The following is a 24589-nucleotide window of genomic DNA, read 5'->3' as shown; positions in this document are numbered from 1 at the left end:
CCACAACTTACTTGGGCTGCCTGTTCAGCAAAGGACAATACTGATTTTGGGAAATGCCTCTGCTTGCTCATTGGTGGGATCCCTCAATGGTGGGATTGTACATCTTGCCTCAAAGCCTGGTCTTCACCCAAGTGTGTCTGTCAATTTACACATGGGTGGCAGAACATGCAGGTTTCTCCCTCTGCCTCCTGTATACCAGCAAGAAGGAACCTCTGGATGCTGAGGGTAAGCAAGAGTCAGTCCCATGCTGCAAGGCTCTTCCCCAGGTTATGGCTCCATGGGCTCAGTCCTTAGCTAGGTCTTCTTTGAGCTCTTCTTTAGCACCACTACTGAAAAGGACACCAGAAAAAGTCTCTGAAGCTTTGAAACAGGATTTAACCACTGAATTATGGTATGACATGACAGTTCTCTGGTTAAGCCTTTCTGTCCTGAGAATCCAGCAGGAACAAGCTGCTCATGGCCAGGAGAAAAATGTGAGTCTGTTGGCCTCCCTTAATCCTTCACTATGGATAACAGGGATTCACTGGGGACCTGACATTAACCCTCTGCTTGCTCACCCTGCTGCATAGAGACCAGTATCGGTAGTTACGGCACTGGGCTTCCTCCATTGACCCTCACTGCGCAGGAAGAAAGAGATATTAATTCTTTAGGCTGTTTCCTGACTAGCAGAATCAGTGAACCCAGGATTTCTCCTTGTTTCTGTCCATTGACCCCTAACACATCTCCCTTGCAAGACCTTATGTTCCCTTCCACACCCCTTTCATCTCTTCCCCATATCCACATGTGCTGCACACCCGCATGTGCTTCTCCCCTTCCCTCACCTATTCCTTAGGGAGCAGCGGGCACAGCTTTGGATGCTCCCCTCTTGTCTCATACTTATGCATTTTTGATCCTGCCCCACAACCACACCCTTTTTTTTTCATTTGGTTTCCTCTACAATCATCTTTTTCCTCCTTTTCTCCACCTTCTCCTTAGTCTCACAGCCCAGGAAGGCTCTGAGGCTTTGCTAGGCCAGGTCTAGTGAGGGCTCAGTAGGAATTAGGTGTGAAGCAGCACATGCTGTGTCTAGCTGCGAACTATCTCTTTGGCCAGCTGTCAGAATAATTGTCAGAGGAAGGTCTGTGTTCCCCTCCCAGAGTGGTGGGGACATGAACACCGTTATCTTCTCTCTTTATCTCAACAGCGATCACTTCCATGGAAGGGTGTAGGAACAAACATCTTTGAGACCTTTGCCTTTCTGATAAATTTGCCTGAAATGAGGCAGAAGGTAAGAAAGGACACGGAGTGATTGTATAAGCTCCCTTTTCCTGGGGAAAAAAAAACCCAGACAAAACCTGCTAAAAATAATGCTGGGTGTTAATAACTTGGCAGACTAGGAGATGGATCTGAAAGCTTTGCTCAGGGCTCTGATCTGAACCTTCCTGCTGTGGCAGGATTTGGACTACGCCCAAGAACTGGGAGGGTTGCAGCTTCCACGCAGCCTGCCTGCTTTGCATTTGGGAGCAATCACTCATATGTGTTCATTGAAATCTCCCTTTTCCCAATCTTTGGCAGTTTCCTACATCTCAGCTACTTGACATCCTTTAGGATCTTGGAGATTTCCCTGTGTGGGTTTAGGGGGGGATGGTGTGGATGGTGAATCTTCCATTATTGTACTTTGGAGCCTGCGTCTTCTGGCTCCCACACTGAATTTTGATTTTCCTGCCTAAAATATATGATGACAACTTTAAGGACATTTATAATATTAATGCAGTCATTCACCTTGAGGAGTATTTGAAATTAAATCTCTCAGTGCACTTAAATTAGAGGATATTGCCTTATAAATCTCTATATAGATTTCATTAATAGCTGATTGTGTTTGGTTTCTATTATTTTATCATCGGTACCTTAGGGATATTGTGGAGCATCCTACAATTTACAAAGAAAATTAGTTAAAACAACAAAAAGTTCTTGGCTGTTTTTATAAACAACTCTGTAAAAACAGCTGATGGATCACCACAAAGATTGTGTCCAATTCGATGACGAATTGTACTGTATTTAGTCAAATCACTGCATGCTAGCACACACTTTCTCTCCGAAGCCTGTAGCCCACAGGCATTTGTAATCTCAAGCTCCCTAAAAGAGCCAAGCAATTTCAAAGTTTATTTTCTAGTTCTGAAGGCTCTTATCCTGTTCTGGCACAGCCCTGAAGCAGAAAAACCGAATCAACAATAGGGGTGCAGCTGGTGGGAACGTCTCTCGAGGCTCATATTGCTCAACCTGTCAATTTTATGCATGAGTCTTGAAAGTGTAAATAAATAAAACCAAATGTAGGGCTTTACTGTAACCACATTTTCCTGCAGCTCTAGCACAGACTGGCTCTGAGTCCTGAACGGATCATCCAGCCTGTGCTTCTGGCACGGCAGAGACTCTTTTCTGTGGTTTGCACCCTGTGAAAGCCAAGGCCATCCGCTGATCCCTCCCTCGTGCGTGTCCCCTGTGCAGCCTTGGACAGCCAAAATACCTCCCAGTCATCTGGGCTTGGGGCGTAACGTGACCAAACTCTTAGGGATATAGTTCAGCATAGGAGGGGAATTTAGGGATATGATTTAGCATAGGATGAGAATGGTTGGACTTGATGATCTTAAAGGTCTTTTCCAACCTTGTGATTCTGTGATTCTGTGAGCAGGGAATGGTGTGCAGCAGTCAGTGTCCTTCCACAGTGACAAGCCAACTTGTCTTTTACCTAACAGAATGTGAAGGTAATTTTGCTGGGTGAACCTCAGTGTTAGCCTGAGACAGTCTTGATTAAAGGTTTCCAAAAGTGTCATGCCCTTATGTGAGGGCCGCAGCTGACATCACGGCAGAAGGTCAGCTTGTGCCGTGGCCGTCGGAGCCCCTTCCTGTGCAGCCTCCTGACTCAGTGTAGGTTCCTCACCACCATCTCACAACTTTCTCAGTGTTGTTCAACAGCAGCCTCATGCAGGCTTGGATGTTGGCAAAGATCATCTCTTTTGTTTGTTTCTTTTTAAAGCAATGGCTTCCCATGGACTTCCTGCCCATACTGAGGGAAGTCCAGGCTCTACTAAGTCAAAGCACTCCAGGACTTTCATGTGGGCAGGATTTTGTCGCCTTTGGGTTGTGGCTGGAGATACTTAACCTTTGGCCTGAGCATTTTTGTTCTGAGAGTGAGCCTTTCCTATCTGGATGAAAACATTGAATCATGATGCCTGATACAGGTATTGACAGTATATTCACGTTCTAAATGCTAACTCACATGGTCTTTATCCTCTCCTCGCTTGTGGAGTATGTTCCTGGCTTAGGGATGACAAAAGGCCTTGTGTGGTGTAGATGGTCAGATCCAACCCCTCTGACAGATTGTGCAGTGCTGATCTGCAGTCTGCTGGATCTCGCAGTCCAGTTTGAGCAGCTTAGCTTGACTTGCTGAAATCCTGATAGAAATACTGTCTCAGTGACAAGTTAAGAAGTTGTAACTCTCCTCAAAGTTTCCTGGTACCTTAGAGATGTGCTCAGTGGCACGATAAGATCTAGTTTGATTTCTGCCTTCACTAATGGTAGCTGTAGTGAAACCTGTGATGTTAATGAATGCAGGATGGAGCAGTCCCCACTCTGAATTACCTCCCACATAGGCAACAGCCCTCGAAGGTTACTGGTTATTCAGAAATAGTGGCACAGTGTGTACATTCTGGCTTGACATCGCTTGGGCAATTCATTTTTTCTAAGCTTTATTTCTTACATTTTTACCCCCATGTCTGTGTGTTTGCCTTCCAGCTAAACGGTGTACATAGCTGCTTCTCTGGGGGGTGTAGTGCTTTGACCCTGACTGGAAGCCAAACACCCACCAAAGCCACTCTATCACTCCCCTTTTCAGCTGGAAAGGGGAGAAAAGGAATATTGGGAGGCTCAGGAGTTGAGATAAGGACAGGGAGAGATCATTCCGCAGTGAGCATCATGGGCAGAACAGACTCAGCACAGAATAAAGGAAAGAAAACTCTCTAATTGATGACACTGCCCTGCATAGACAGTGACACCACAGTCGGGTAATGAGAAGTATGGCCAGATCTTAAAGCACCTCCCCCGCCCCTCCCTTCTTAGCAGACTTCAATTTAGTCATGATTTTGCTCCCTTCTTCCCCCACATTGTGGCACAGGGAGGGGCAGGGACTGAGGGAATGGGGATTTCGGTCAGTTCCTCACGACTTATTCTCCTTCTTAGCCAGGGGAGGGAGCCATTCCTCACCCCCTTCCCCTGCTCCAGCATGGGGTCCCACACATGGGACACAGTCCTCCATGAACTTCTCCAATATGAGTCCTTTCCCACAGGGAAGCTCTTCCCCAGCTGCCCCAGCGTGGGTCACTTCTGTGGGGTGCAGTCATAAATCATAGCATGTCTCTCAGTCTCAGGCTGCTCCAGCCTGGTCCCCCATGGGGTCACATCATCCCCTCAGCAAACCTGCTCCAGCATAGTTCTCTCTGTCACTCATCTCTGTGTCTCTGTCTGTCTGTCTCCATAGGCTGCAAGTGCTGTCAGGGACTTGCTCCAACCCAGGTCACAGCATCTCCTGTATGTCTCCCCCTGCTCCAGTGTGGGGCCTCTCCACAGGCTGCAGGTGGGGTCTCGGCCTTTTCCATGGGCTGCGGGGGGACACCCGCTGCACCATGGGTTTCTCCAGGGGCTGCAGGGGCATCTTCTTCTCTGGCATCTGGGGTGCTGCCTCCCCCTCATCCACTTCCCTGGCCTTGGTGTCTGCACAGTTTCTTACATCTTCTCACTCCCTTCTCTGGGGGCAAAAAGCAGCTGCTTGGAGTTTTTTTTTCTTCTAAATGTGATTCCCAGAGGTGCTGTGACCATCGCTGATGGGCTCGGCCTTGGTCAGCAACGACTCCGGCCTTGAGCTGGCTGGTGTTTGCTCTGCTGGGCCTGCAGAGAGCTTCTGGCTGCTTCTTGCAGAAGCCACCCCTGCAGCCCCACTCCTCCACCAGAACCCAGCCATGCAGAACTACAACAGGGGGGATAAAGATATGCAGGGACTAGGCCCAGGGAGAATGGCAGGATCCCGGGCAGGGGATTCTGTTCCCGAAAACCAGAATGTGTGTTTAGTCCACACAGTCCCCATGTTAAGTGATGACTTACCTCTTTAGCATCTTATTTTAATTGAAGTATTTTTATTGAGTCCTAAGGGGATTAAAGTAAAACTGCTTCATTGTCTTTTCATTTCTCTGAAGCAATTTATCAAATTTAATCCCAAGAGAGATGGAGAAGGCATGATGGTAAAAGCAGCATCTGCTGCATTCCCTTTTCCACATGCTTAGGCTGCATCTTTTCCTCAGAAAAATCAAGTTAATTGATTTTACTGCCATTTGGATGTTTCTTATTTACTACTGGTCCACATAGACCAGCCTGTCAGAGCTCTACCTTGCCATCCTCAAAGGGTTTTGCTCCTGTTTCTTCTGTAAGTTGTATAACCTTGAGAAAAAAATGGCGGCTACTCTTTCCGGTTCAATCATCAGCAAACCTTTGGCTGAATTCAGTTTGTGAAGCTTGTCTGGTCCTTCTTCCTTTGCAGAAACAATGTTAGGAAAGATTAACCCTCTGCCAATTTTAGGCATCTTATTGCAACAGGTAAGTTGGCCTGCTCATCTCGGTGGGAAACTGTTATTGTCAAAGGAGAGAGCACAGCTCTACTGGGGACCACTCAAAATGAGGAATTATTTGTGACCCCAAGGTCTGAAGTCTTAGGTGGGTTTGTTTCCCTCTACATCCTCTTAAAAACACAGTGAAGTGCCTGTCAGAATTGGTCATTTCACACTCATTCTGCAAAGGGACTTGCAGCTCACCACTACCAGGATCCTCTTGAACATCTGATGGAGTCCACAGTGCCTGGACCAGGTACAGGAGTGTGCTCCAGCTGGGAGCCCAAAAGCATTGGAAACTTTTGAAAGTTTTACTGAAACTGGGCCCTTGGCTCATGGGTTCAGCATCAGAGAAATACGAGGCTTGCTTAGATATGTGCCTGCTTCCCTGGTTGTGTCAGTGAGAGGGGACACTTTTCTCAGGTGGATCACCATTTCTGCTCCTGAAGGTTTTCCTTCCAAAGCTGGCAGTGCCAGTAGTGTGTTAATTGCTAGTCTAAATTAAACCCTCTGATTTAGCCTGGAGTGAAGTAAGGAGCAGTCATTCACCAGAATTGCTCCATGCCTGTGACAGTGGAGAGGACTAGGGATCTGGAAGGGAAGGTGACTGTGTGTCATACCCATTTTGTTTTCAGAACAGGATCCCCGGGAGCTGGCATTGGGTGGGGGAGCTGCTTAACATCAAATAAACACAATCTTAAGGAAGGGAATGCAAAGTCTGAGAGGGTGCTTCTCTGTGCTTGGTTCTCAGTCACCGACCTGGCTATCTGAGCCAAGCCAAGCCAGGCCTTCCTCAGGTAAATCAGACCATGTGGAGTGAGGTGTGAGAGCCCTTCTCCTGAGAAGCACAGTGAGAGCAGTCATCAGATTTTGGGAAGACCCAGGCTGAACATTCTCCTGCCAGATCAAGAGCAGGGGCTGGAAACCAGCCCACAGCCTTCCCAAGACAACAGAGTCAGGAGAGGCAGCGGGTATCTGCCCTCTCCCCGTGTACCAAACGACTCACAGTTCATCCAGCTGCAGGACCTGTGGCAGGTACACAATTAGGTTTCAGCTTCTGCTGTGGGCACTGGGCGTCTTTCAAAGGTTAAATAGCTGGCAGGCTTCCTTCAGCACAGAAGAGATGTGAACATGTGAGACACACAGCTAGGCACTTAAGTAATAGGTTTCTTGATTATCTGTGGAAAATGTTATGTTAAAAGACAATAGCATTCTTTTAAAATCATCTCATAACTTGAAGGATCTGCAATGATGTTACTAATTTGTACTTTTAATTTCTGAGTAATAACTGCATGCAGTTTTGGGCGCCACAGTGCAAGAGGGACACAAAACACTCCAGAGGAGGGCAAAGAGGGTGGGGAAGGGTCTGGAGGGGAAGACTGATGAGGAGAGGCTGAGGGGAGACCTCATCACAATCTGTGGCTTCCTGACAAGGGGGACCAAAGGGGCAGGTGCCAATCTCCTCTCTTTGGTGACCAGGGATAGAACCCAAGGGAACAGCATGAAGCTGCAGCAGGGGAGGTTTAGGTTAGATGTTAGGAAGAGGTTCTGTACTGAGAGGGTGGTCGGGCACTGGAATGGGCTCCCCAGGGAAGGGGTCCCAGCACGGAGCTGGACTGAGTTCAAGAAACGTCTGGACGATGCCCTCAGTGCCCTGCTCTGACTTGGCTGGACCTGTGTGGAGAGAGGAGTTGGACTTGATGATCCTTATGGGTCCCTTCCAACTCAGGAGACTCTATGATTCTAACTCTTTTCTAAATGTAGATGGCAGCAGTACAGTACCCCTTTTTTGTGAAGATTAACATCTATGAATACTGCCTTTGAGATAAGCCATGTGTATGTGATTAGTTCCCTGGTTACTGGGCGCAGTTTTAAAGAATTATGTTATGCCATTACTTCCCTTTTTTTTGCATTTCTGATCTTTCTGAGTGATTACACCTCGGTCTGTGTTGAAGTCAGCACTTCTATTTTTCTTCTTTTCAATGTAAAGGGCTTATTTCTTCAGGAATCCCACAGTTAACTGCAGGGAGATATCTGCCCTCCTAGAAAAACCATGTGAGAGATGTCCTTGCCGGAGAGAGTAGCCCATTTATGTTTGATTATTCTGGGGATGTTTAACCTGGAGAAGAGGAGGCTGAGGGGAGACCTTATCCCTGCCTACAAATACCTGAAAGGAGGTTGTAGAGAGGTGGGCAATGGTCTATTCAGCCAGGTGACAGGAGATGGGACAAGGGGAAATGGCACAAAGCTGCACCAGGGCAGGGTCAGATTAGATGTTAGGAAAAAAAAATTTCATTGAAGGAGTTGTCAGGGCCTGAAACAGGCTGCCCAGGGAGGGGGTTGAGTCACCATCCCTGGATGTGTTTGGGTAGATGAGATACTTAGGGATATGGTTTAGCACAAGACAGGAACAATTGCACTCAATGATCTTAAAGGTCTTTTCCAACCTTGTGATTCTGTGATTCATCATTTATATTGAGTTTCAATGAAAGTTGTTTTCAGTCTCCTCTAAAAATATGACTTCATATTAGAACCCCAAACTGTGAGCGGATCTGAACTTTCTGGGGCTGAGCACTACTGGAGAGGTGGGAGCAGGAAAAATGCAACTGTCTTGTGTTCCAGTCACTGGTACAACTCCTGCTTTTGTGAGCAGGTAGCAAGGCAAGGAAAACAGATGCCTCCTCCTGCCAAGAGGAGTCGTTAAGTTAGAGCCCTTAATTTGTGCTGATTAGTGAGCACAGAGAGCAACAGGAGCAATTTACCCTGATCAGCATACGGACGAGGTCGCTTCTTTGAGGTTAACACTGCCTAAAAAGAGCTTCCCCAAAAAAATCCCAAAATATCTGAGCAGAGATCAGCCAATGTGAGTAATGCTGTTCTGGGTGTCGGAAGAATCCCTGCTAAGGATGCTATTTTTGGTAATAACAGCAACGAGAAGAAAAATAAGCTACATGTCTAAAATACGTTTTAAGAATGCTGTCTCCCAGTTCCTAATTTTATTTTAAAAAAGGTACATTTGTTTAAACAATGAAGATCTGTGTGTTGAGAGATGATCAGCTTTAGTGCAATCAGGTATGCTGTTGTCTGTGCAAATGCTTCATACTGAGTTTTCATCCAAACAATTCAGTTTTCATTTCACTTCTCATGATTTTTGGTGAACACAGGTGTCCAACACCGGGGTCAAATATTCAGGAAAAACATGGTGTTGCAACAGCAGGTTTGGCTTTGTCAAAGCAAATGCCACAGCAAATATTGATCCAATTGGATCCAGTTGGAGCTCTGTTGACTGGAGAGGGAACCTGAAATGTCTAGCTCTGCAAGAGCCATCCAGATCACAGACATCAGTAGCTGGATGAGAAGTTCACTGTTTGAACTGCCAGCAGTAAGCTCCCCGGGAAGGAATGTGTAATGAGGTTTAAGGTAAAATCATTAGCCTCCCCTGCATTTATCACAATTATTTTAACTAGAAAGCTCTTCTGCTCTACAGCAGAGCTTGCTCCCTCAAGGAAAGGGAGTTTCACAGGGGTGAGATGTACAACATCAGTGGCTGCTGAATGAAGTTGCCATTAATGATCCTGAGCCTTCGGGTTTTGAAATGAGAACGAAACTTGTTATTAGCAGTCCCTTGAGGTCTCATTTCCATGGCAGTGAATAGCCTTGGTTTTGTGCTCTGTAGTTCATTTCCCCACAATTTTACCTGTTTTAGCTTGGAGTTATTAATTTTATGACAGGGTTTCTTTTCTTCTTTTTTTTTTCCCTTTCTTAGGGGGTTGTTTATCACCATCCATGACAAAGGTCATATCGCAACAATGCTAAACTCTTGGCCTGAAGAAAATATCAAGGTATGTAGGACTGGGAAATGACAGGGATTGGGTGGAAAATGGGATATTGAATGGAACTGCTTGTCATTATTTACAGAATTGCTTATTTAAAAGGACAAACTAAAAAATATTCCCTTCTTCAGAGAGTTTCCAGGCTAGTTATTGGACTTAAGAGACTCTGTGACATGTGTAGAATTATAGAATCACAGAATGGTCTGGGTTGGTAGGGACCCCAAGGATCATAGATTTCCAACCCCCCTGCCACAGCCAGGGACACCAACCTCCAGGCCTGGATCTACACAAGGTTGCCCAGGGCCCCAGCCAACCTGGCCTTGAACACCTCCAGGGATGGGGTATCCACCACCTCTCTGGGCAGCCCATTCCAGCCCCTCATCACTCTCTCTGTAAAGAACTTCCCCTTAATATCTAATCTAAACCTTCCCTCCTTTAGCTTCACTCCATTCCCCCTTGTCCTGCCACTGTCTACCCTTTTAACAAGTTGATTCCCCTCCTGTTTCTCTGCTCCCTTCAGGTACTGGAAGGCTGCAATGAGGTCCCCCTGCAGCCTTCTCTTCTCCAGGCTGAACAAGCCCAGTTCCCTCAGCCTCTCTTTGTAGGGCAGGTGCTCCAGCCCTCTAATCATCCTTGTGGCCTCCTCTGAACCCTCTCCAACAGTTCCACATCCTTCTTGTATTGGGGGCCCCAGATCTGGACACAGTACTCCAGATGGGGCCTCACGAGGGCAGAGTAGAGAGGGACAATCACCTCCCTGTCCCTGCTGGCCACTCCTCTCCTGATGGAGCCCAGGATGCCATTGGCCTTGCGAGCTGCAAGAGCACACTGCTGGCTCATGTTAAGTTTCTCATCCACCATGACACCCAGGTCCTTCTCAGCAGGGTATGTGGTCAAGAACATCTTTATCAAATGCAACAGGACCTTGGCTAATAAGAAGCGTGCACATGATAATAAGTTGGTAAGAATAGGAATAGGGGTCCTAGTTCAAAAGCATGTTGAAGAATTCCGTGGGTAAGTCACAGCTTGTTAGATGTACCACAGCTCTTTAAGATATCTTTGTAACCGACGTGCTTGTAGGACTTCTTCCCAAATCCAATGAGTCATCCAGAACACTGGCAGCTCTGCAAACGATGTTTGATATCCAGCAGCTGAAAATGTTACTGACACCCCACCCATAAAGTGATCTTGTGTTTTTCACAAGAGCTCAGGGCTGGGCAAGTCCCTGGCATGAAATAAAGTCAACACTTAAGACCAATATTGTCAGTCACCTGCCTCCCTGAGTCTGAAAGTGCATGGGCCTGATAATTTCCTTGGCTCTTGACAGAGTTTCAGTCCCCATCAGTCAGCTGTTTCTTCCAGGAACAAAGGTTTGGCAGCTGAGAAATTCTTGCAAGCATTTTCCATTTCTAATAGAAAAAAATAATTTAACATGTTTCCAGAAAAAAAAAAAAAAAGTAATCATATTCCTATAACCTTTTGTTTGGAACTATGGAGAACAGATGCAAGCTAGCTATTTTGTCCTTGCTGTGTCCAAAGGCCTCAGTATTTCCATTTGTTTCTGACTTGGGACTGTGAGCAGAACTCATTATGGCTAGCAGATATGTTTTTGCAGATGGGGAAACTGGCACAGGAAGATTAGAGACTGGTGATGAAACAGCCCCCTCCAGCACCCAAGCCTGGCCACAGGTAGGGCAGTAGCGTGGTCCATGAAAGAAATTTAGACCGCTTCCCCAGTTTGCCAGACAACAAATCCAGCTAATTTCATCAGTGTCATTGTTTTGGACCTCAGGCTGCCCTGTGAGTACGTACACAGACTTCTCCATGCCTGAACTGGTAGGCACTGGAACACCTGAGATTTCGAGATAAGCAGGGAGGCACCTGGGCTGCACCTAAGTCCCTGGAGGGGCCCACTGTTTTGGAAAGGCAGAACACTGACACCAGTAAGTCCCATTAAAGACACTGAAGAAACACCTGGAGATGCTGCCCCACCTTCTGCTTTGTGGCTCCTTAGAGCCTCATGGCAACAGCATTTACTGTGGAGATGGGAAATAGGGGTTGTAGGTCTGGGTGCTCTGCCTGGAAGGGCCGAGGGTGCTCAGCCAAGCTCCCATGTGCCCCACCTCCACTCTTCGTGGTGAAGCTGGGCCACTCTGAAAGAATCAGAGTGCTGGAAGCGGGACAAGTGAAAGAAGCCATTTCTGACCATACTGGTGTGGGATTGTGGGGGTTTTGTGTCTCTTCCAGGGTGGCTAATGAATCCTGACATGAAGAAATGCTGATAGCCCTCCTCAGTGTCTCCCCTTGATAATTTTCTCTCTGGTTCTTTAGTCTTGTACTCTTTTGTGCATGTGGGCCTGAGAAGAGCAGGGGGAATAGAGTCAGTCATACCAGGTAGTGTTGTGGTAGGGTGTCATCCTGGCAAAGCAAGGACAATCCAGAAACTGTATCTCTTGTCCTAAGAGAAGTGTGCTGCCATGCTAGCTACTGCCCTGGCCATCCATCATCCCCTCCCTCCCTCCCTCCCTCCCTCCTTCTGTAGGATGCTCACCTACAAGTGCACACAGCATCTTGTCCCTGTCAGGTCCCTTCTATAAAGGGCTGTTTAAAGCCATGGAATCATAGAATCTTTAAGGTTGGAAAAGACCTCTAAGCTGCTATGTCAGCTAAGCCATGTCCTGGAGTGCCACATCTACACTTATTTTGAACACCTCAAGGCAGAGTACCAGTTCATCCTGTAATGATTGACCTTGCTCCATCAGTACAGAGAAGCAAGAATGCCAGCAGTGCCACTTGCCTCTTGGAGATGAGCCCAGTGCTCTTCATCACTCTGCTGGGCCAGGTGCCTCCTCCTTAGGCGCTGCAGAACTGGCATAGCTACATACAGCCCATAGCCCAGAGTCATCTCTGCTAACATCAGCAGCCTGAAGATACGGTGCCTCATCTCAGCTTGTAAGTACTTCTGCAGCGAGCAATGAAGACGGAGATGAGCATCTTCAAAGAGAACTACCCCTTTCATCTCTTCCCAAAACAGCTGCTGGAGGGAGGAGGTGCACTCTGGAGGTTTCTGGCTCTCCCCATCAGTTACCAAAGAAGGTTAGACACCAGTTAGATGAATGGCTTAAGCTGCACACCTACCTTTTAGCCAAAGACTTGACTAAAGTCATCAAGAAAATTTGTACCACAGCTGGAAGTCGAAAACAGTTTCCTTTTGTAAACCAGTGGCAGGGTCTGTGCTGCTCAGCCAGAGATTAGTGGCCTCTTTGCTGAATTTTGATCACATGAACATGAGCAATTAACAACATTAATGTGCTCGTACATCAAGGACTCCCGGAAACTTTTTGCTTTGTTGTTGCTCTGTGTCCAAAGGGCCACTGACAAATGTGAATCCAGTTTCCCCCATATGATATAGACAGCAGTTAGTCTCCTCTGGTCTATGTTCTGCTCTATATTTTTAGTGTTACATATAGCTCTCAGCCTTGAGAAAAGAAGACTGAGAGGGGATCTGATCCATGTTTATCAATATCTGAAGGGTGGGACACAGGGGGAAATGTCCAGCCCCTTCTCAGTGGTCTGTGGGGACAGGACAAGGGGCAATGGCTGCAAGTTGGAGGACAGGAAGTTCCGCACCGATATGTGGAAGAACTTTTTCACAGTGAGAATGACAGAGCCCTGGGACAGGCTGCCCAGGGGGGTGTGGAGTCTCCTCTGGAGATATTCAAGACCCGTCTGGACACCGACCTGTGCGACCTGCCCTAGGGACCCTGCTTTGGTGAGGAAATTAGACTCATACTATGGAGTAAAGTACATCTAAGACTAAAGGAATTTTCTATCTCTAATGGGTGTATAAGTGCTATCAAGTTTTTAGGCTTGTTGGAGAACACTTGGTTATTTGGATGAAAGGGGCAGAGAAATACTCTGTTTCATTAGAAAGTAATTGTTTTTTTAAAAAGAAAATTTATTTTTACTCCCTTTCATTTAATTTTCAACAGCTTCAGGATAAACCTGTAGCAGTGCATTTCCTTGCTGGTTTCCTTATTCCCATTCCTGCCTTCCAGTCCCAATTGCATCCTCTGGGTGCGGCAAAGAAGCGAACACACACCCAGAAACAGATGGAGCCCACCCGAAAAGAGACTTTCCCATCAGTAGCACTCCACATTGACTCAGAAGGAAGAACAAATAGCAAACTGTTTGAAGATGGAGGTGGATAAGTATATCACTGCCATGACTCTGAATTTCCCAGGGCAGGGCTTGTTCGACCTTTAGCCTGAGGATAGCTGTGTAGTCCTTGTAGGGTTATACAAGTCTTCATTGAAGTTTCACTTTTAGGAATTGTGACTCCTACTCACAAGGCATGGGCAACAGCACAAACCCAGATCTTATACAATAGCAGGACCATTTCAAAACAGCCTCTGTTATTTATTGGTGCTCACTGTTGCTATGGACACTACAGCCCTTGGATGTATTAGGATTATTACCAGAGGGTTGTTGGTTTTTTTGCTGGAGGGCAGTATAGATGTTAAAAGCAGAATAGATGCAAGTGGCCTCTGTATCTGCAGTTTCTCCTCAGGCTTATTCCTGAACAATGTAAGGTAATGTAATTCTGTTCTGCGTTACAAACTGTGGGTTATGTTGAGGGAGAAAATGCCCTTGGGGTATGTATAGAGTTTATTTTGAATGAGAGCATTTGGTTGTTCATTCTGAAGCTATAGGGCAAAAGTTTAAAGTCCTTCCATGGCTTCTCCCTCTGATCATCTGAAGCATGGAGGGAAAGGACACTGGAACAGATGAGTACAATTCTTCCTGCAATGGGGAGGTGCAGCAAGAGTTTTATTCCATTCTTGCACAGGGAAATGCTTCTCCATCGCAGCAATAAACCAATGCATCTTTATCATATCCCCCTCCCCAAGGAAATACATCTATTGAGATAGCTTCTAATCCCCCATTGCCTTGTTTCTCACCATAACACACGTGTATGCCCAAAGTTTAGCTTTAACTTTGCAGATCAGCAAATAAAGAACTTCTCTGCAGTCTCCTCCTTTGAAATCCAATCTAGACTGTGACGCGAGTGCCCCGCAGTCTGATAAAGCATCTGATGTCAGCTCTCTGCTCTCTGGAGCATTGGGACAGTGTTGAAAGTTGAAGATTGTTATTGTGTTTACAGCTTGTCTCCCACAGTGGGACTGGACGCCAGTATATTCCTGTTCTTACTGGATTTCAGGACTGCCCCAAAGACTGCCAAACCCTGGGAAAAAAACATGACTAATAGAGTAGCTAACCTAAAATTGGGGAGATTTAATCAGATCTGCTTGGTTGGTTGCCTCCTAAGGTCTGGGGTATGCAGTATGAACAGCTCAGCTTTAGGCTTCTAATTTGGACACCATTAAGCAGGCTTTTATTTCCCTTCTAGTCACCAAAAAACGATACAGTAAGGAGAAAAAACAGAAAATTATGGATAAGGAATGTCAGTGAGGTGGCACATTGCAGTATTGCTGAAATGTAAAAGGCCAGTTGCAGGAAGAGTTAAATGACAATTGCATAACTCCCAGCTTGGGGGGAAAACCAGGTCTGATAATAAACACGGATCCGCAGGCCAGGCTGCTGCCTGTGCTGAGGGCTTCTGTTTACCTGGTCACGGGGACCAGAGGCAAAGGGGACCCAGTTAGAATGAGCTTAGTTTTGATTACCTGTTGTTGGTGACGGCACAGCTGGCCTACCAAAGTGTGAAGGCATGAGCTTGTTACTTCTGTCTCCTGGAGAGAGTCCAGAGGAGGGCTACGAAGATGATTAAAGGCCTGGAGCATCTCCCCTACGAGGGAAGGCTGAGTGAGCTGAGGCTGTTCAGCCTTGAGAAAAGAAGACTGAGAGGGGATCTGATCCATGTTTATCAATATCTCAAGTGTCGGACACAGGGGGAAATGGCCAGCCTCTTCTCAGTGGTCTGTGGGGACAGGACAAGGGGCAATGGGCTCAAGTTGGAGCACAGGAAGTTCTGCACCAAGATGCAGAGGAACTTTTTCACAGTGAGGGTGACAGAGCCCTGGGACAGGCTGCCCGGGGGGGTTGTGGAGTCTCCTTCTCTGGAGATATTCAAGACCCATCTGGATGCCTCCCTGTGCGACCTGTCCTAGGGAACCTGCTTTGGCAGGGGGGTTGGACTCGATGATCTCTGGAGGTCCCTTCCAACCCCTGCAGTTCTGTGATTCTACAGATGCAGTTCACAAGCACAGATGCTTTTGTACTGAGCATTTTTCCCAGCAAATTTGAAAAAAAAAAAAAAAAAAAAGGAGAAATCAAGGCCAGATCTCTCTTGTGTAGCTTCTGCTTATACAGCTGAGGATGCACAAAGAGCCGTGGTGGTTGGGCTCTTCTACAAAGTGAATCGAAGCAGTAGCAAGCAGAGCTGCTCCTCTCCCACTCTGTGAGCAGCAACCCACCAGCCACGCTGTCTCCACCCCCAGGCATGAACAGCCTTTTAGCACTAACAGCTGGTTAACATGGTGTCCTGCTGAAGGAGCGAGTGTCCATTGCACAGCACAACAGCAAAATGGCATTGGTGTGAGGACAGCAGAGCTGGTTTTGTTTCTAGATCCTTAGCAACACCATAAAACAGTCTCTTTTGATCCTCCTAGGCTATCGTGGTGACAGATGGAGAGAGGATTCTCGGTTTAGGAGATCTTGGAAGTTACGGCATGGGTATCCCAGTGGGGAAGCTTGCTTTGTACACAGCCTGTGGTGGAGTTCACCCACAACAGTGTCTTCCTGTTCTGCTGGATGTTGGCACAGATAATGAGGTAAGACTTATGGGGATATTTTCATAAATCTGTCTATGGGGAGAAGGAATTGAGATTAATGCTGATCTGAGCCAGTTCCCTAAACGTGGAGGCAAAGCCAGAGACATCCAAGATGAGATGATGGCTAGACCAGCCCTGCAGGGATGTGGGCAGGTTTCATTCCTGCTTGCTGCTCAAGAAACTATTGCTCTTGCGGGGAACTGAAATAAACACTAAACAGCCTCATGGTCCCCTGGCAAGAAGACTCCAGAGTGTTGCCAGTTGGAGCTGAAGGGTCAGCTCCACCTTTCAGCATGGCAAGGTGAGTTGAGAGGTTTTGTACAGGGCGTCCCAGATTTATTCTTCCTCTGGTAGTTGTGGGGAAGCAGACAGATACGCGTGTCTGCATAGAGGTGACTATTCCAGAGCATGGAGAATCCCTGGTGGGTGGTTTGGGAATGATTGATTTCAGTGTTTTGCTGGGCTGCACATGATAACCAGACTAGAGGACACCATCTGTTTGCAGATTTTTTTGCCTTGTGACTCTGGCTTGGAAAGGCCGAAGAGCAACATTTTAGTGATGCCAGAATGGACATCTGTGAGGATGTCTTTTGTAAATCAAGTGTGCTAGAGTCATTTGTGATGGCCTGGGCTTGTCCATTTTTGTAACACGTACTTGTGCCTCCTGTGACCCCAAGTAAACTAAACACATGTTTCTGGAGAGAAATAGCAAACCTGGGGTATGAGCTTTGAGTCTGTATTGAAGACAGATGAGCGCTGACATTTCCAGACATGTCTGTGCACCCTGCAAAGCTGGGTTTTCTGTGCCTCTTTCACTCCAGCCCCAAGTGTCTCACACTGGGCACTTGAAAAGAATGAAAGAAAGCAAAATCAGCAACCATAGACAACATCTGGGATGAGATTCACAATTACCTCTTTGGTCTCTGCCCCAGGATTATTTTATCCCTTTAGCACAGAGGCCTGTAATGAGCTGGTGGAATATAGGGTGTGCTCATCTCAGGTCCTCTGAGACCTCTGAATATGGAGCCTCTGATGCTACATCAAGAGTTAAGTCTCAGTCTCTCACTTCTTGAAGTTTCCAGTCCACAGTCCACTGTACTTGACTTTGTCTCCATCATTTCTTACTTCTGCTGAGTGCTGGCATGCTCTGAGCCCCCAGCTCAAGCTTCCTTCCAGAGGGACCTGGCTATAAACGCTTCCCCTCCAAGCTTCTGACCACGCAATACCACCTGTTTCTATCTCAGCATCCAGGGGTACACTAAAATCCCAACTGCTACCAATGATTTTTAGCCATCTCCAAGGATCATATGGTGTTAGAAAAAGGGAGAGTCAATCTTGGGCATTTTTGTTCTGCCCAAGATCAAGTGTACGTTATGTGTCCAAGAACTTCTGTATTGAGACAATTTCTACATAGAACCATAGAACAGTTTAGGTTGGAAACCTTGTCTTCCAGCTCAGGGTGCTGGGTACTGTGAGAACAACTGGTCTTACTACTAAAGGCTGTGGCAAAGAAAGCATTAAAGTACCTCAGCATTCTCCTCATCCTTTGTCACTGTGTTTCCCACCTCATCCAATAAAGGATGGAGATTCTCCTCAGCCCTCCTTTTGTTGCTAATGCATTCATAGAAATATTTATTACTGTCTTTTACAGGAGTAGTTCTAGTTGGGCTTTGGCCCTTGGAATTTTCTCCCTGCATAACCTCAGAACACCTTTGTAGTCCTCTGGAGTTGCCTGCCCCATTTCCAAGGCCATAAACTCTCCTTTATTTTCCCCCAAGTTCCAGCCAAAGCTCTTTGTTTGCCAGTCTGGTCTTCTTCCCTACCAGCCCATCTTTCAGCACGTGGGGACATCCTGCCTCATCCCCTTCAAAGATTTCCTTCATGAGCAACGTCCAGCCTTCCTGGACTCCTTTGCCCTTCAGGACTGCTTCCCAAAGGACTCTCATCTGGGCTTCTAATCAGGCCAGAGTGTGCCCTCCAGAAGTTCAAGTTCTGCTGACCCTGCTCCTTACTTTTCCAGGAACTGAAACCTATCATTTCATGATCAGTATGACCCAGGTGGCCTCCAACCATCACATCATCCACAAGTGCTTGCAAACAACAGGTCCAGCAGGCACCCTCCCTAGTAGTCTCAGTCACCAGCTGTGTTGGGACGTTATCTTGCACACAGTCCAGGAACCTCTGATTCCAGCAGAAATACAATACATCTGGGCTTAAGATACAGAAACTGCTGGTTTACAGCAATGTAAACAATTTCTTTATTTAATGGGTTTCTCATGTGCATAAACCCAGCTTAACCAAACACTAATCACATTCTAGGAGCATCCTGCCCCACAAGTAAGGCAGAAATAAGACACCTCCTGTAGGCATTCATCCTGTTCATCTCTGCCTGTCAATGTATGTTGAGCCTCGAGCAACCCTGTTGCTAGCACAGGCATCTCAGGTAGAATGGAGTCAATATAGCGGTCATATATATTTTTAGCAACAATTCCCAGCTTGTCTTTCTGGGTATACTCTTTGTATACCTCTTTCTATAGAATCATAGAATTGTCTTGGCCAGAAGGGACCCTTCAGATCATCAAGTCCAACCATCACCCTAACCTGCCATCTACCACTAAACCATGTGCCTCAGCACCACATCTAACCAGCTGTTAAATACCTCCAGGGATGGAGACTCCACCACTTCCCTGGGGATCCTGTTCCAATGCCTTACAACCCTCTCCAATGCCTTAAACCTCCTATACTCTTGGAGCAAACTGTTCCTTTTCAGGATTTGGCATTCCCCAGCCTGCCTGTGGGGCAATGTTATACCACATGAACCGGCCCCAGAGCACAGGGGCAATAGCAATATAGGAGCAATCAGCAATGTAATGCAAATGGGTCTTTCTGTTTCACGGCCCTGGAGAGCTGATATATCAAACTGAGAGGAAAATCTCTTTCATCTTTCCTTCTAAGGGAAAGCAGCTGTGGCTGTAAAAACAGATCTAATTTTAGCACACCTGCCAATATTTAGGGCCCACATGGCTGCAGGACAATAGGTTTGTGGTGGCTCATCCCCTTCTCACATGGATGATTCAGTTCCTGAAACTGGAAAGGAAGCACAGTTGCTCCACAGTGACTTGTGCAGGTGTTGGTCCACTGGTATCCTGCCACCGTTAGTCCTATAATTTTCCCCAAAATACGTGCTGTTTCCATGCTGACCCAGTCTTTTTTAGGTGGGTTAGAGGTCCTGGCTTAACACCTGTTGGGTTGGTTGGAGGAATGGCCTTTGTTTATATTCCTAACAGGAGCTAAAGCATAACCTAATCTGTTGTATGAACATACCTTGCCTGGACACCTGCAGATAACCGAGGTGGGTGCTAGGTAGGTGCAGGGCTTGGGAACATTTTGGCATCTGATCACTGGTTCTAGTCAACTCCTGAGTGTCACCTAAAGGCCTAAGCTGCAAACATCATTCAAGTTCCTTCAGGTGATCTTTGTTGTGCAAACCACTGTTTGTGGCCACAGCTTTCGTGGTAATCTTGGTGTAAAATCACTAACTCAACACACACTAAAAACTCCCCACAGAAAGTCAGGGGTTTTTCACTAGGAGTGAGGCACCTTGTCAGGGAGCCTGGTAGAGCTGCTCTGGGGATACAGAGTTCTGATTCCTATGGTAGTCAAGAAGAATTACATCCCTCCAACTATACACAAAAAGACAGTCCATATGTTCTTATGGAAACACTCTCTGGTTGGGAAGAGCTGTGTGAGCTGGACGTCACTGCATAGTAGGTAAATTAGTATGACAACAACAGACAAACATTTTGGGTAGGCTGGAACATAAATCCCCTGTCCATCCACGGAAGAGAAGATGTCAACAGAATTGCTTTGTGTCCTAGGCTCTCCTGAGTGATCCACTCTATATTGGACTGAAACACAAGAGGGTTCGTGGGAAACAGTACGACGAACTGATTGATGAGTTTATGCAGGCAGTTACCAACAAGTAAGTGGGATTATATACATGGCTCCTCTGGGCTGCTTCCATTTAAGAACAAATGTTGCAACTCCTGAAATAAACATTAGTATAATTGATCATCTGAGGAAAGAGGGGTCATTTAAATGCAAGTCTCCTGGGTGGTCTACAAATGACTCTTTGTGCTTGAGCACTCTATGTCAAAAATATTTGTCTTCAGAGAACTGCAATGGGACTGACTATTTATAACCATTTCCTGCCCAGATAGGCCAGAGGTGTCAAACGTATGCCCCGTGGGCTATATCTGGCCTCCATCATGCATTTATGAGCCTCATTCAGGACAGGCAGAATCTAAACTTTGGTTTGTTTACATTTTGTGAAGGAAGTTTCTAGCCTGCACCGTCATGAAGGAAATTGTCTAACTGGAAATGGCATGTTGCTCCACGCAGTGATGTCTGTGTGCGGCTGCAGACTGCCTGTCTAACGCTTTGTTAAGAGTAGGAGCTTCCCTGCTGGCATTTTCAGTCTGCAGAGTGAGAAGATGAGGATTATAAGCATTGCCTTTTACTGCTGGGAGAGACCCAGTGCATATTTCCATTCTAGGTGGAACAGAGGGTCTCCGATGTACCAGGGAGTTGTATGTGCACCTCTTGCACTGCATTGAGTTCTTCTTTCTGAAAAAAAAGAAAACATATTAAAATCTCCATGACTATCCAGAGAGGTAACAATAAGTGAGAACTGTTAAGGAAATAATATTTGGAAAGCCCCAAGCTCCTGAGCAGCTTTTTCTGCCCTTCCTAAAGTGGCAGATGATATTGGTAAGGAGTGGAGGAGAGCAGTGGTCTGTGCCTCATTAATAGGCTGCTGCCCGTCTGTATGTTGTAGGGTCCTTTCTTCACAGCTGAAGGAGCTAGGTTTGATCTTCCCTCTTTCTCTGTCTCCAGCCAGCTCTGTGTTTGTGTGTGTGTATGTTCCTGCCTAAATGGAAGGGAGTAGGTGGTACACGTGTCATCAGCTCTGAGTTCATCCTGTCTCCCTTGAGGTAGGAGGCATCATGACGAGTGTCTAATGACACCTCCCTGTCCACTGAGAAGTGTATCTTCACATACAGTCTAACTGCCCAGCTGGCTGTGGGTGGGGGGATGCGTGAAATAGGGGCTGAGGACAACTCAGTCACAGCTGACCAACCAAGTTTTGAGAGGGATGAGTGCATCATGGGGAATGTCAGCATCTGTTGATGTGAAGGCCCTGTGCAGTGTCAAGCTGCACTCTGTGCACATGTAATGCTGCTGTTGGGACAGGGGACTCTCCTCTGATGTTCAATGGTTTGTTGTAGGTATGTCCTGTATGACAGCCAGTACATTAACCCTCCCAGCTGCAGCTGCCTACTTCAGACACTTGCTATCAGCCAGCACTACAGGTCCTGCATCTCTGCACATGACCACAATAGCACTGCCCTGCCTGTTGGATTAAAAATGCCTACAGATGACAGCAGAGAAGAGAATTGTGCTCCAGTTTGTCTTTCTTTATGTTTGATAAGAAAGCTTGACTGAAATGTCAGTTGATTGAGTGTGGTAGTATGTATAGAAAGGGGTGGCTTATCCAGGGGGAAGAAGTTCTCGGTGGTTAGAAAGCTGGTAAAACACAACTAGTAAATCACCAGAGGCTCTACAAGTTAAAAAGATTTAAGAGTTCTCAGAGCTGATTTGTCATATTTTTTTGTTTGTTTTGATTGTGGTTACCAATTAATCCCTCAAGGAAATTGTCCTGCTTCCTTCTGGCAGGGGACCACAGGGTGTTACAGTGTTGGTATTGCTGAACAACAGAATGACAACCCAGATGATGTCTCAGCCATCATAAATCTGACTCTGAGATTTATGCTTGTGGTGTTAAATGCATTTTGCACCCACCCCTCCTGCGATGCTGGTGACTGAGCCAGAAAGACAATGTGCTTTTTCTGTGCTTGCTACTGGAAAGGAAGGGTTGGCTGTTATTTTCCGGTGGTTAGTTTGCGTGAGCTAATCTCCACACTGAAGGGAGAAGATGGTTAGCTATGAAACAATGACCTCTTATCTTGTGAGGAGGTGAAGTCATGTCTAATGCTTTCATCCAAGTAGAGGGAATCAAGTTCCTGGAGCCCCTGTCCCAGCTTTTCTGTTTCTCTTAGCCAGGATGAATTGCTTGAGCACAGCAAGCCCCCAGAAAGTTCTTTGCAAAGCAGGGCTGAGAAATTCCACTTTGCACTTCTCCATTCACATCTGTAAAGTATTTGGAGATTCTTGAGGGAAAGGAGCTTTTATCATCCTAACCACCAGCATACTTTAAAGCGTTGTTGGAGTGTGATTCTCTGTGAGCTCTGGGCTGGTGAATAATCTTGCTATCAGCCTGTGTTTGGCAAATTTATATGAAATAGATTTGCTTGATCTCAAATTTCCACTGGAATGGCGGGATGCAACCCATTAGGAACACTCACTTCTGTTATGAAAGGAAGCAGGAATCATTCAGAAGGTCAAGAACACGCTGCTTTATTGTAGCCTGATTCCACACATGAGGAAACCTGTGAGCAGGGTCTGCTGTGATCTCTGCTCTGCTGCGGTTTCTTATGCGAGTCTACAGCATCACATGTGAATCCCATTATTTGAGGAGGAACCTTTTGATTGCCACAAATCTCTTGCAATCTGGGGGGTTCCTTTTCAACTTGATGTCTGTGCAGAAATTCTGTCCTCTTCCTGATGGTACTTCAGCTTCTCACGGAAACTGTTTGTCAGTTCCTCTGCGGGAGCACCTCCCACCCTGTCAAAGCACTGCTGGCTCGAGGGACATCTGTCACTGAAGTGGAATGTGTCAGAGCCCACAAGAAAGCCAGGGGAGTGAAGATTTACTCTTCTAATGGAATCATAATATCAAACAGATGTCATAATCCTATAGCTGGGGACCTCTCCAGTCAGCAGGAAGGGCTCCTGGTCTTGTAATAGCCACCTCGTAACGAAATGAGGAGTGTCAGAGGCTTCAGAGTTAGACACTCACAGCATGTTGAAATAAAGCATGACTTTTGGGCAATTTTGGAAAGAAAAGCCTTTCCTGAACCACCTGCCTAAACCTCCGTTCATTACTAAAGCACCTAAAACATGTGAAATAACTGAGCTCTTTAACAAGGCCTCCAAACCATGTATTCGGCTCCTCTCGGGAGGCAGCGACAGGCAGAATTGGGCCCGTTGAGCCTGGGCCATGACTGAGTGGAGCAGGCTGACAGATTGCTGTTTTTTTACAATGAGTCATACAAGTTGTATGGCAAAATGCAGTGCTTTGGTTTTCCCTCTCCTCAGTTACCATGGCAAAGGGCAAGTCAGTCTTATTCTTGAACTGGTGCATTTTTGTAGGCTGGAATAAATATTCACCTAAAGTGTCCAAGGATCACAGCTGGAGTAACCCAGAGAATTCCTGGAGCTTGCCTGTGTGGGGAAATTAAGGTCTAAACCAAAATGTGATGGGAAATTCATTGTGCTGGGGCATGCTCTGTGGCCTCTGAAGAGCTTCAGCCCAGCCTCTACAGATACAAGATTCTTTAATCATCAGTCTCTTTCAAAGCACACCGCTGGGAACTTCATTCCTCCCTTTTCTCTTAAACTGGCAGAGATCAGTTCATTGTCTGAAATAAGACCCTCTGGCTTACACCACTTGCTCCTTCTGTGGTTTCATCGCACAGAAACAGTGCAGCTTGTGGCTCCAAGTGACCAGAGGTGTTGATGGATGGCCTGTCCCCAAGCTCCAGCCTCTGTTTTGAATGCTGGCCCCCAGTCGCTTGTTGGCAGATGCTGAGCACGGAGACTGAGACAGCGAGAGGCACCTCCACACGCCAGCAAAGCATGTCACAGAAACCTCATTAAGCTGTCATAACTTCACTCCCCTTTCCTTTCTCATCAGTGCTTATTAACAGGGTGACTGGTGGAACAGAAGCTTTCTGTCAGCCCGTGCCATATGGCACAGAAAGCACCAGGAGATCCAGCACTCATCTGGGAGAAGGAAAGTACCTCTGCTGAGTTTGTTTTTCCTTGTGCTTGTTTTATACCTGACTTTCCTTTACCTAATCCCTTACCAGTACCTTCACCCACAAACATACCATCAGGTATGATTCTAGGTCCCCTATGCTCCCCAACAAGCAGTTCTCCAGGGATGTGAATCACAAATTCACCAGCACCTTTGAGACACAAAGTCACCAGTACAGGTGCTCATCGGTTAGTTATTCAGATGGTCTAGATACTTATTCAGTTAGTTAAACTTGGCTAATTGATCCTGGAAGCTCTAGTTAAACTTGGCTAATTGATCCTGGAAGATGAAGCTTAGGTCCCTAGGCACCACTAGGGTTTGCAAAACCCT

The 24589-nt window shown here is 46.5% G+C and overlaps 1 protein-coding gene across 2 annotated transcripts in view; it reads left to right on the top strand.

Moving 5' to 3' along the window:
* Positions 1-24589, top strand: part of ME3 (malic enzyme 3) — a 143457-nt gene that overhangs the window by 88138 nt on the left and 30730 nt on the right. For both annotated transcript variants that reach the window (XM_084261103.1, XM_084261104.1), the window contains exons 4-6: positions 9400-9475; positions 16099-16260; positions 20139-20242. In XM_084261103.1, coding sequence (XP_084117229.1) covers positions 9400-9475; positions 16099-16260; positions 20139-20242 — 342 coding nt within the window. The remainder of the gene's footprint in view (positions 1-9399; positions 9476-16098; positions 16261-20138; positions 20243-24589) is intronic.

This window comes from Gallinula chloropus (assembly GCF_964237585.1).
Source record: "Gallinula chloropus genome assembly, chromosome: 1".
Lineage (NCBI taxonomy): Eukaryota > Metazoa > Chordata > Aves > Gruiformes > Rallidae > Gallinula > Gallinula chloropus.
The sequence above is the reverse complement of the archived record's forward strand: the minus strand, read 5'-3'. Positions and strand labels throughout refer to the sequence as shown.